At 38.2% G+C, this 11,837-nt stretch overlaps 1 protein-coding gene across 3 annotated transcripts in view; it reads right to left on the reverse strand.

Annotated features, from left to right (window-relative positions):
- The window catches only part of ESYT2 (extended synaptotagmin 2), an 84,591-nt gene that overhangs the window by 36,646 nt on the left and 36,108 nt on the right, over positions 1-11,837 (reverse strand). For all 3 annotated transcript variants that reach the window (XM_080578562.1, XM_080578561.1, XM_080578563.1), the window contains exons 5-6: positions 11,759-11,831; positions 10,813-10,902 (exon numbers count right to left, since the gene is read on the reverse strand). In XM_080578562.1, the coding sequence (XP_080434688.1) occupies positions 10,813-10,902; positions 11,759-11,831 (163 nt within the window). The remainder of the gene's footprint in view (positions 1-10,812; positions 10,903-11,758; positions 11,832-11,837) is intronic.

Here is an 11,837-nt window from a genome sequence, read left to right on the forward strand (position 1 = left end):
TGGAGAAATTGAATTTGAGAAATTTTATTTGCCTGGTGGTAATTACATTTCATAATTAAGTTATTTTTGTCTTTATAACTAGTATGCTCCAAAGACATCCTCTCACTTATTTACTTGTTTCTGTGTATGGTAATTATCTTGCAGGACAAAGCAAAACCATAATATCAGATATTATCTAATATAAACCTGAACTTCCAAGTTCATGCTTGCAGACGCACACACCAGTAGAGGTAAATGAAATAACATTATGAGGAAAGATATTGTCTGAACATAATACAAACTACTGACCAAATTGCATGAGCAGATGGTAACAGGTAGCTTTCCAAAAAAAGTTCTGTGATAAAATAATTTTTGGACACTAGAAATTTTAATTACAAGTGTCTTTACTTATAGGTTGGAATACCTCTTAACACAGGGTAATCAGTTATCATCTATTTGCTCATCTCCACAGTATAAGCAATTAACGTTAGATGGCTACTCCTTAATTATTTAACATTACATTATGTCTCACTTAGAAGATTTATGCAGTGTAGCAAGACTCTGGAAGAAACGATGTTATACTGTTTTAAGACAAGGAATCCATTTTGTTACAAGATTCATTCCTTTTTTTTTTTTAATTATTCATAAGAAAAGTAGAAGGAAAATACACACCATAAAGTAGTCCTTTATTCTTAAATGCTTGTACCTGCATCACACATTTAACAGCTTTACATACTGATATTTTCAGAATAAATAGAAATTCCTTGCATTTCCTTTTCATTTTTTTCATGCTTCATTTGGCATTTGCATACAGCAGTTAACAAGGCAAAACTCCTCACTGTCACCTAAAGAAGCTTAACTGAATTGAGCAACATAATGCATGCTGAAATTCAGCAGTGAGAAACATCTCCTACATTAGGCTGAAACATGTATAACAGTGCTCTCTGTATTAACAGCCACTGCTCGGAACAAAATAAAGAACCTAACAGATATCACTGAGAATGGAAAGATTTTCAATTAGTATGACTAAAAAGCATTCTGTAAGGTTGCATCATAGCATATAAAACATAATCATTCCTACGGTACAACCTCATTATCAATAGTTTGATTATTACACACCTCTTCTCAAAAGCACTGCTACCAGTTCAATGTCATTAGTTCTTAGCTGCCATTAAGCCATGAAGCATGTGAAATTTAAACACATAAAGAAACTGAAAAACTATTGCTAATAATAGTGGGCATTTAGAGAAGAATAGCAGTAAGTGTTAATCAGAAACTTCTATTCATCCTTTCATTGTACAGGAACAACTACAAAAAGCAAAAATCAGGTCAGTTTCCAAAATGTTGAAGACAATTCATTTTCCACTCAAAGCTGGGGCTAAGAAAGTCAAAAACATTACTAAGGTTAAGCACTTTATAGGATTAATAGAAGAGCTTTGCAAATAAATCTTAAGCCATGAAATGTTTTGGAAGGGATATAAGCCTTCAAACTCCTGGCATAAATCAAGCTTTAACTATTTGGGCTTTGAAGGTAAATTCCACTTGTGGACAAGACTTGCTACATTTCCCAATGCTGTGCTTCCTTTCCAGTTCTACCTGAAGAGACCAGCAGTAATTGGAATTACACCTGACATCACTGTAGTAAAACAAGCTCTCTGGTCTTAATCTACAGCTATTAGTGACAGATGCATTTTGTTTGTTTGATTTTCCTTCATGTTAATTCCTCTCAAAACCTTGGTTTACACTTTTGCCTTCCAAACATAATCAGGCTCCAGCATAAGATACACATTTTGTAATGTACAAAAAGAAGAGCTTTCCAAAAAGCAACACAAAATTCAAGCAAAGAAGCTGTTATCTGCAGTACTACACAGATGAGCACTGACAACAGAAATATCCAGTGGAGAAAGAAGTAGTCAAATTTACTGCAGTGCTTGGTATGCATGATGAAGGCCTTCCAGTCACAGCCAAGTAGCAAAGCTTTTCATTCTACATTTTGAGCAGTACCATCCCATAACTTGTGGGAGAGGAAGAAGAACCCCTAAAACTTGTGGTTCTAGTAGCAAGTTAAAGGATCGTCACTAACCTAAAGTGCCCTGTGGAAGAAAAGGGAGCAAGGAAGACTGCTAGTTATCAATTGTTTTATGAAGTACTGTATACAGAAAAATCCATACTTAAACAGAAAAACGTCTGGCCTGTAAGTGTCCAAAGTAGCTGAGCAATATAATTTCCTTCTCTGTCAGTACTTTAAGCAACGCATAATTCTCTTGGTTTAGCTAAATTCAAGGGATGCCAGCTGGTTCACTGCAGCAGAATGAGCAGGGCACTGGAAAGACTGCGTGCAGAGTTTGTCACCGGGTGAAACTCTGCCAGGAGCCAGAAACAGTGTGGTGTCTTTCCATAACTCGCTGCGACAGAGAGGTGAGATGCGTTGCAAACAGACAGACTGCTACCAGACAGCAAACCGGCCTAGGGCAGGATTTCAGACAGCCATTCAGGTTTCCAATTAGTGAGCACATTTGTCATGTTACTCAAACTTCTTTCAATTCTTCCTCAGCTCACAGCAGTGGGGAAAAAATGTTTCTTCCATGAAATCCAAGAAATTTGTCTTATCTAGACTATACTGAAGACTAATGCAACACACCTGAAAGTACACTCGTACCAAGACACAAATCCCTCTTATTCATGTAAATGTTTTATTACACAAGCTGGAGGAAAAGAAAAGGGACATAAAATCCTTATGTAGGGAACCAGTGATTGTCCAACGTCTGTCCAACAAACTGATTAGATGTACGTGTACTCATAGGGTTAGGTGACTTTTTTATTGCAACTGGTATTTCATTAACAAAACATGTCTACATTTAAATGCTGATTTGGTCCAACCAAATTTTCATACCACAAATGAAGGACTATTTATGTGATGATTTTAGAGTGCAGCTGCCCAGGAGGGCAGAGGAGACAAAGCAAAGAAAGGCTGCCAGGTGCTCCATACTGGGCCCTGGATGTCCAATCGAGGCAGCACCTTGTCAGTAGTCAGAAACGACATCTCTCCCTGCTCAGCAGAGATGCACAGGGAGTGGTGGGAGGCCTGAGGAGGGAGTGAGATGCTGCGGGGACAGGGCAGTGTTCTGACAGCTTCTCCTCCCTTCTTGCAAGGTGGCAAGGACCCCAAATGGAAAAATGCTCCTAGCAAGTTTTTAAACTTTACTAGTTGACTGACTCAATATTAAAGCTGGGATCTATTTGAAAAGTACCCCACCTATTTTGTGTTTTAAGAAAACTCAATGGTTAGAACTGTTTTTGGTGCACCTTAAAACCCTGACTGACTTAAGGTCTGATCAATTGGTTATATAATTTTAGAATTTATTAATCAAACATTCAACCAAAACTGGACATCATGCATAACCATGTCATATACCATATAACAGAGTAGAAATCCCATCATAAGCTATGAGTTCCAAATATTTACTGAATTTTCCTTTGTTTTCCTTCCTGACATCTATCTGCAGTATTTGAGTCTTTAAAGCATCCTTGGTGTGGGGGCAAGAAGCCCTCAAACCGACTAGTTTGGGAATTCACCTGTGTAACACAGGGGCAGAAGCACCACGAAAAGTGGAAAGCTTCCAAAGCCTATTCCAGAGACAGCTTTCAGAAAACAGAAATGGAAAGTTCCCAGATATTCTCTATATGTGAGAGATGGGATGAGTTGGTTACACGTAATGCTTATTAATCATCTGGAAAAGTGACAGTAAAAAGAACTGGAAAAAACGGAACAAAAGAATTTGCTACTTTTGCTATTTCAGGAGACTGTGAAGGAGTTCAGGGGCATCTAATGTGCACGGTGCATACCTTAGGGTTGATAAAGCAAAACAATGCAAATTTAAATTATGTTTAAAAAAACACATGCAGATGTCACAGTAAAAAAACATAAAGCCCTACACCAATCTGCTACTACATTAGTAAGTTTGATAAATCCCTAAATTAGTTGTATGCAACACAGAACAAGTGCCAGGGTGTGTAAGTAACAGACAAGAATAGTTCTGATGTTCATAGACGTTTAAACAAATGGTAATAGAACAATCCTCCTAAAACAAAGTGAAGACCAACAGCCTTTACAAATTGAAACAAACGTACTGGAATATAGAATATACAGTGCCATTGCAATAGCTCATTGCAGTACAAAAGGAAGCCTCTAAACACTGCCAGAGTTGTGGCTTTATTGGCTGCCAAAAGCACTACTAATTCTCAGAAGAAAAGCCACAAAGTATTTTAAAATGCTGATGGAAAACTTCCTGCCAGTCAAGTTATGGAAGAGGAAGATTTCCACAGAGCAAATTTCAGCCCTGCCAGTGATACAGCTCCAGTGCTAAGTTGTATTTTTTCTCAGAAATTTATTATAAGAAGGGAAGTAACATGCCCTCTTCTATTATTTGCGAATGGTCATGCAGGAATACAGTAAAATTTGTCTGCTGTAACAGAACACAGCCCACAACTTCTATACTGCAAAACTGCAATATTACTGTAATAATTTAATAAATGACATTCCCCAGTGCATTTCCTCAGCAGACAGTAAACAGATGATAAACCCAGTCTCTCAAGCATGGCTAGATCGTACAATGTCACGAAGTGGAAATTACACTGGTTTTCATCATTGTTCTAAGAAACAGATGTGTATCTTTGCACAGGAACTGTGTTTACCAGCAGTAGTTTTTCAGTTGTAACTGCCTGAAGATTTAAGCAAGAGAATAACTACACAGATAAGGTGTATAGTGGGGGGAAGACGGCAGGTAAGTTTGAATGAAAGTAACCAAAAGAAGCTTCATGGTTGGTCCCACGAGAATCCTATACCCCTTGCTATTCTTCTTAGTGTCATCTACTTGAAGTTACAGTTCAAGCTGATTGCCTCTCCTTTGTACGGTTTTCTATCCTTCTACCACTCCTGCATTTCTGCTCATACCCTCACACAGTATGGGCACACTGACTCCTTAGTGAGCCAGCTCAAGATGCTAAAAGACACAGAAAAGAAACTAGTCACTTCTTGCTGTGCTTAATATTCTGCGTGCTTACCTCCCTGAGCCAGCTTCCTTCAGGATCAGAAGTTTCAACACTGGTAAAAGGAAGACACTAACACGGAAAGGAAGGAGGGCATAGGGAGAGGAGACTAAGGTATTGTGGAAGCAGCAACATTTGTTTATTTAAAACAGTCCTGAAACCATCCCACAGCCTTTCAAATTAAAAAAAAAATGTTATAGCAAATTATAAGCATTCAATGTAACAGAGCAAATGATTTTCACTTTATAATCAAGAGTAACATGAGTAATTAAAAAACATATATATATTGTAGCAGTACCTACACTCCAGAATTTATCCAGGTGTTCCACAAGGCCCTTTAAAAGAGGTTAAAAAGCAAAGATATCCGTAGTCCTATACATTCTGAAGGCTTTTTTGTTTTTTGATCAACTGAGAGCAAACCAAACAATATTCTTCTGTATTCCACATAACCACTTCATTTTTTTTCTCCAGGCATTTCACTAGAGAGTAATTTTTGATGCAAGGATTCCTTTAGAGTCTAATTTTCATCTTTACTGATGATTTTGAAACTCACATCCAGCACTGAATTTTCCAAAGACAGCCAATAATAAATGAAACTAAAACAATATTAAATAAAGCACAACTAACTAAAGGACAGAATCAATCTGTAAAGAGTGTAGAGCACAGCTTGATTCAGCAAGTGAAGGGCAAAGTGTGAATATAAAAATAAGTGCTTTGGAATAATTGCCCACTTTTCCTGGAAGGCATCTTACTTTCCATCCTTTATTTAGAACAATAGTATTATGATTTGCTGTGCTTTTTTTTTTGTTGTTGTTGGTCATAGTGTTTTTTTGGGGGAGGGAGAGGGTGGGGTGTGGCTAGAAGGTGGGTTTGGTTTTTTGTTGTTTTTTTTTTTAAAGAGAAAAGGACTGGTTCTGGACTGGTTTTCAATATTAAGTGTGTCACTGAACAAGCTTTTGAAAATTACCAATTCACAGTACAGTTGTAAAAACCATATACTTTTCTATAAATGAACAAAAAATTCAGATTAATTAACTATGTGATAATTTGTTCTAAAGCTGAACGATAACTACACTTTGAGAAACAGAACATATGGTAAGTATACATTGTACTAACATAATGAGAAGCCATGAAAAAGACCTTGTGAAAGACCTTAGCCATTTACACAGCGCTAACTTCTCTAGCACTGAAGCTCACAGATTTAAAAGAAAACTTCAAAACATTAGGAATGCACATATTTCTCTCTCTTGAGATGTCTTACAAATTTGGGAATACTTTATAAGCTGATGAAACTTTTAGTACCTTTGCAAAAACAAGAGCAAAATACAGTATTTTAAAAGTTTATGCAAAGTAATAAATAACTCTTGCAGCATCAAAAGCCCCGTGAATTATTTGGAAATATGAGACTGGCAAACTCATTAAACAAGCATGTTCAGAACTATTAATTTAGGCAGTGTTGCCTTATATAGTCATTAAGGCCAGCAAACAGATGATACAGAGCAAGTGGAATTGTTGCCAGTTACTTTGGACTGGAAAATATGAGAACAAAATCTCCGGCTAGCTGCCAACTAATTCCTCATCTCTCCTAACAGGAAAACTGAAGAAAAGCTTTTCTTGGCTGCAGCCACTTGCTCTCTAGTAAGGTGACAGAATTTGGGTACTGCTATAATAAGCACTATTTTACATTTTTCTACAGAAGTCAGAAAAACAAATACCAAGAAAGTACACTGGAGTGGGGAAAGAAGTCTGCTTGGGAAAAAAACTAAAGAGCTGTGTATAACCTAAAACTATGGAATAACATGCTTCCAGATGCATTTTCTGTACTTTCGGTTTGCTTGGAACTTGACCACCAAGCTTAGTTTTTAAATGGAAGTAGGGTGAAAAATACTTCAATAATTTTGTAACTTTTTTTTTTGGAGGGGGGGAGTGATGCGGGTGAGGTGCTTTTTAATTTTAATAGTTTAGTCTATTTCCCATCCTTTTTTGTATCACTAAGTCAACCAGACCCCTGTTAAGGTGGGATGGGGATAGGACTAAAGACAAAATTACTTCTAACAAAGTTTTTCCTAAAGTCACTTGTTCAGCAAGCTACTGACGACAAATGAGAGGTGTTTCGTTTGCTATATTTTCGGTTTACTGGCTTAGTTGCAGGTTGATTGAGATGAGCACTTAGCAATTGTGTAGACCTTAGAATGGATGAGGGATGGAAACATTTACTGCAGCTAAAAATGCAACTGGAGAGGTCCTGAAAGTAGCAGGAATGAAAGGTTAGGACAAAAGCTATTGGAGGATGATGCTGAGAGTGGGAAACAGAGGAAATATTAGGAACCGCCTGGGACAACAAGCACACCTGTTGCTGATCTCTTCCTCCCTGTCCAGTAGGGCTATGCTACTACGCGAGTTTTCCTACCTCTCCCCTAGAAAGCAAGAAAGAAGCAATAGCTGCAGGGCATACCCTAAGGAAGTAGTCCAGACATAATACGTAATAATATTGTCATGGCTCAGGCACGGAGTGTGCCAGGAGAAAGGCTTCTGTCTGCAGGAGGAGCGCACGCTGGCTTCCGTCTCGGTGAAGTCAAAACAGAACAGAGAGATGACACAAGCCACATCGACAACATTAAGAACAGGTCATGGACCATTCTTAACCCCATAGATAAGAAATAAAGCCTGTGTCCACACAGCTAAACTCTTCTCCCTGCTCCCCCAGAAAAGACTGTTTGCATTTAACTTGCCTATCGGCAAGTCCCTGTAACAAACTGTGCGCTGTACTGAGTCTGGAAGTTGTTTGGGAGAGCACTAAACAGCAAAATAAAAGCAAGGAGCAGCAAAATAAGACCAGGGGAATAAAATGCTAAGGATTACAAAGTGCAGACTGTTGTAATGCAGCGTTCAAATCCTTGTCATGGCCCTGCTTAGTTTGCCAATGTAAACATGAACATTAACAGATGCCCTAAACCCATACTACTCATGTCAGAGGATAAAAATGAGACAAAACTAAGCAGACGTCTCCCTAATGTTTAGACCCACTTCAAAGAAATGTGTGGAAATTGAAATTTGGTGCCCAATTCTCTCCAAATAAGAGCAATGATGTTTTTATCAGTTTGGCATGAAGTACTTCACTTCTGCGAAAGAGCTCACTAAATTATCTGCAAACCATTTCCTATTGTACATGTTTTACTGAGACTTAAGTCTATATTCCCCCTACCCAAGCAAACATGGTTTCGCTACAGAGATGAAACAAGCCACATGAAAGAAGCAACCAGCACTAGAAGGTCTCGTTATACCATACATGAACACTCTCAGAAGCCCATCTTTCCACTGAGTCAGCAAAAATTTACCATAGGACATCTGCTCAAAATAATTGTTAAAAGAATGGGATTTCACTGAAGACTCTAATAGCATGCTTTCTGATGCTATTCAAGTAAAGAATACACACACATCCCTTGACACCTTGAAAACTAAATCAACTTTCCAGAGTTGCAGACTGATGAGAAAACCAAGATGATCAGAGACTGTTTCAAAGTGCCTAAACCCATATACTTGCAACGTATGACCTGGCATAGTCTGAAATTGTTAAATGTTGACATGACTTTTACAGTGTAATTAGAACATATCTGAGACACAAAAGCTTCCAATGGAATGTATACTTCTGAATCATAGATGGAAACAATTATTTTCTTTAAAGAAGTCTGTATATAATAAGAATTTCCATTATGTTCCTATTTGCTGTTAACCCCTCTTACTGGTACCTATTAAAAGGAGTATCAAAGTTCAAATCACTGAAACTGCCTTACACACACATATATACAATATCAAAGGATTTTCTCCCAGCAAACGTGCAATGTGCATTATACACTCCTTTATATTTTTCTGAAACGAGGTTGTTGTATGGATGGAGCAGGTAGACCTAGAAGCCATTTCCAGGCACGTGAAAGAGAAGAAAATCATCAGCAGTCAGCATGGATTCACCGAGGGGAAGTCACGCTTGACCAACCTGATAAGCTTCTACAATGAACAGACCAACCGGATGGATGAGGAGAGAGCAGTGGATATTGCCCATCTGGGCTTCTGTAAGGCCTTTGACACTGTCTCTCATAACATCCTCATAGACAAGCTGTTGATGTATGAGGAGACAGCGAGGTGGGATAAAAACTGGCTGAACAGCCAGGTCTGGAGGGTGGCGATCAGTGACTCAAAGTCTAATCAGAGGCCAGTAACTAGCAATGTACCTGAGGGGTCAATTCTGGGTCTAGTCCTGTTTAACATCGTCATTAGCAATCTGGACGATGGGGCAGGGCATATCCTCAGCAAGTTTTGCAGATGGCACAAAACTGGGGAGGATGGCGGACACACCAGAGTGTTGTGCTACTACCCAGAGGGTCCTCGATGGGCTGGAGAAATAGGCTGACAGGAGTCTCATGAAGTTCAACAAGGAAAAGTACAAAGTTCTGAACCTGGGGAAGAACAGCCCTATGCACCGTGCTGGGGACCACCCAGGTAAAAGCAGCCTGACAGAAAAGGACCTGTGGTTCCTGGTGGACACAGAGTTGAACAACATGCCCTTGCAACAAAGAAAGCTAACAGTATTCTGGGCTGCATCAGGCAAAGTACTGCCAAAAGGCTGAAGGAGGACATCCTTGTCAGAACCTTGTGAAGGGTTAAGAGCTATACTTATGTCAGTCCTAATGGATGCATATCCAGTCTGTTCTTAAAAGACATCAGAGATTCAAAATATCTCTAGGCAGCCTACTGCAGTCCCTCACTAGCACTACCACTCAGACTCTCTCTCATTCCACTTGTCCATCCTGAATCTTTCTTGCTGCAATTATTTGTTATCCTATCTGCCATGGATATGCAGAAAGCATTGTGTGCTGCTTTATTATAACAGCCCTTCACATTTTTTAAGAATATGTTCTCCTCAGTCTTCTCTAAACTAAATAATTCCCATTCTTTTGGTCTGTCCTTGACAATCAACTTAATTCTCACCTCCCTACTTTGGATACTCTCCAGTTGGTTAATATCTTTGTTGAAATGCCATACCTGAAACAGAACATGTCTTGCAGGCTCTCCTCTTGTTTACACATCCTGGTCTAGCTATGCCATCTTCATACCAGCAAGACACCGCTGGCGCAGCTTTGGCTATTATTCCTGCTCCAACAGGCACTTTGGCCCAGCACTTCTTCCAACTGAATTACGTGACATATTCCCCCCTCCAACTTCTGCTACTGTCATGATTGACTTGGATGCCAATTCTATCTCTGTGCTTCGCCTGTTCTCATACTTGGGTCTCTGGTAAATGTAATGGAAATCACTTACCTGCTATCTAACATAAAAACTTTAATCAGCAGAGTAGGTAATCTCAATACATCCACTCTGACTTTAATTTGGGGTGAGTAGTACTGCCACAGTTTTCCAAACAACTGCACAGATCTTGTGGAATTTTAACACAGACCATGCTCTCTAGCAGACTGCCAGGGGAAACAGCATCAAAAGCTTTCTTACAAATCACCTAGACAGTATCCATTGCTCTCCTCTTAATCATAAGGCTTGTAAGGAAAATTTGACAGCTCTGACACAACACGTTTCATAATTTCAAAGTAATTATTATTCACCTTTTCTTCTAGCATTCATAAAATGTGTTGCACTATTTTTCTGAGAAACTAAGTTCAACCAAATAATAGTGATTTCCCAAGTTGTTTCCTTTTGCTGCTTAATTCTTCATCGTTTACTGACTATTATCATCAACAATCTAAAAAGACTAGAAACAGAGATAATAGTACTTACAGGTTTCCTAAGGAAAAAAAGTGATAGTGCTCCAATTAGGGGCATGTCTCCAATTAGTGGTTCCAGGATAACTCTCATAGTACCATGGATCTAGAGGATGGGAGGAAAAAAAAGGCAATAGAATTTACTTTATTTTGAGCTTTAAACAAAATCTTTTCACTGGCAATGCTCACACTCCTAATTCATGAAGTTCCTGAGTATGGAAGAATTCTTGATATCTATCTATCTGTGTATATATGTATTTGTATCATCATGTCATCCAAATAAAAAAAAAATTTACACAGGCACTAAAGAGTTGGACTTACAGATCGTTTCATTCATCTACATGATACTATGTCATGTCAGTAGTAATTTTGCTAAAAGTATGAAGTAGATTAATTATATAGTTCAACATAAACAAATATGGTACCAAACAAAACAGTAGAATCCATACGTGTTAGAAGAAAAGTAGGTACATGCTTATAGGTATCTCAAGACAAAAAAAAATCATACTTTTTTTTCTCCATGTTAGAGAGATCTGTCACCAGAAATTTGAGGAAACTTGTGAAACATTATCAAAAGGTAGGATCGCCCATACCTAAAACTAATAATCACATCTAACACTGAGATATTAAATAAAAAAGAGTTTTAAGGTACACAAACCCCCCTCATGAACCTATATCTCACACGTACACTTGCACTGGCTTCATGTGAAATTATGTCTATCTTCTCCAGCAGAAAATGGTACTGATTTAAAACAGCTCTATATCTGAATGTACCCTTTCAGCTAAGTCATGTTACTGAAGTTTACATAATATCAATATTATGCAATCATGAAAAAAAAAATTAAGCAACAAAATTATACAATTAGTGGTGTAATTTGGCAATGTGTAAATGATTTCATCAGCAAACGACAATTCAGTGATGACTGGCTATCAAAATAAAAAAGAAAAATATTGAACTTCACCTGTATACTTTTCACGCCAGCTCTGCAGAAGTATCTCTTGATCTCCAAGTCAATTTCACAGTTTCCAACGAAACTAAAA

The sequence above is a fragment of the Anser brachyrhynchus genome (genome assembly GCF_964034855.1).
Source record: "Anser brachyrhynchus genome assembly, chromosome: 2".
In the NCBI taxonomy this organism is placed as follows: Eukaryota; Metazoa; Chordata; class Aves; order Anseriformes; family Anatidae; genus Anser; species Anser brachyrhynchus.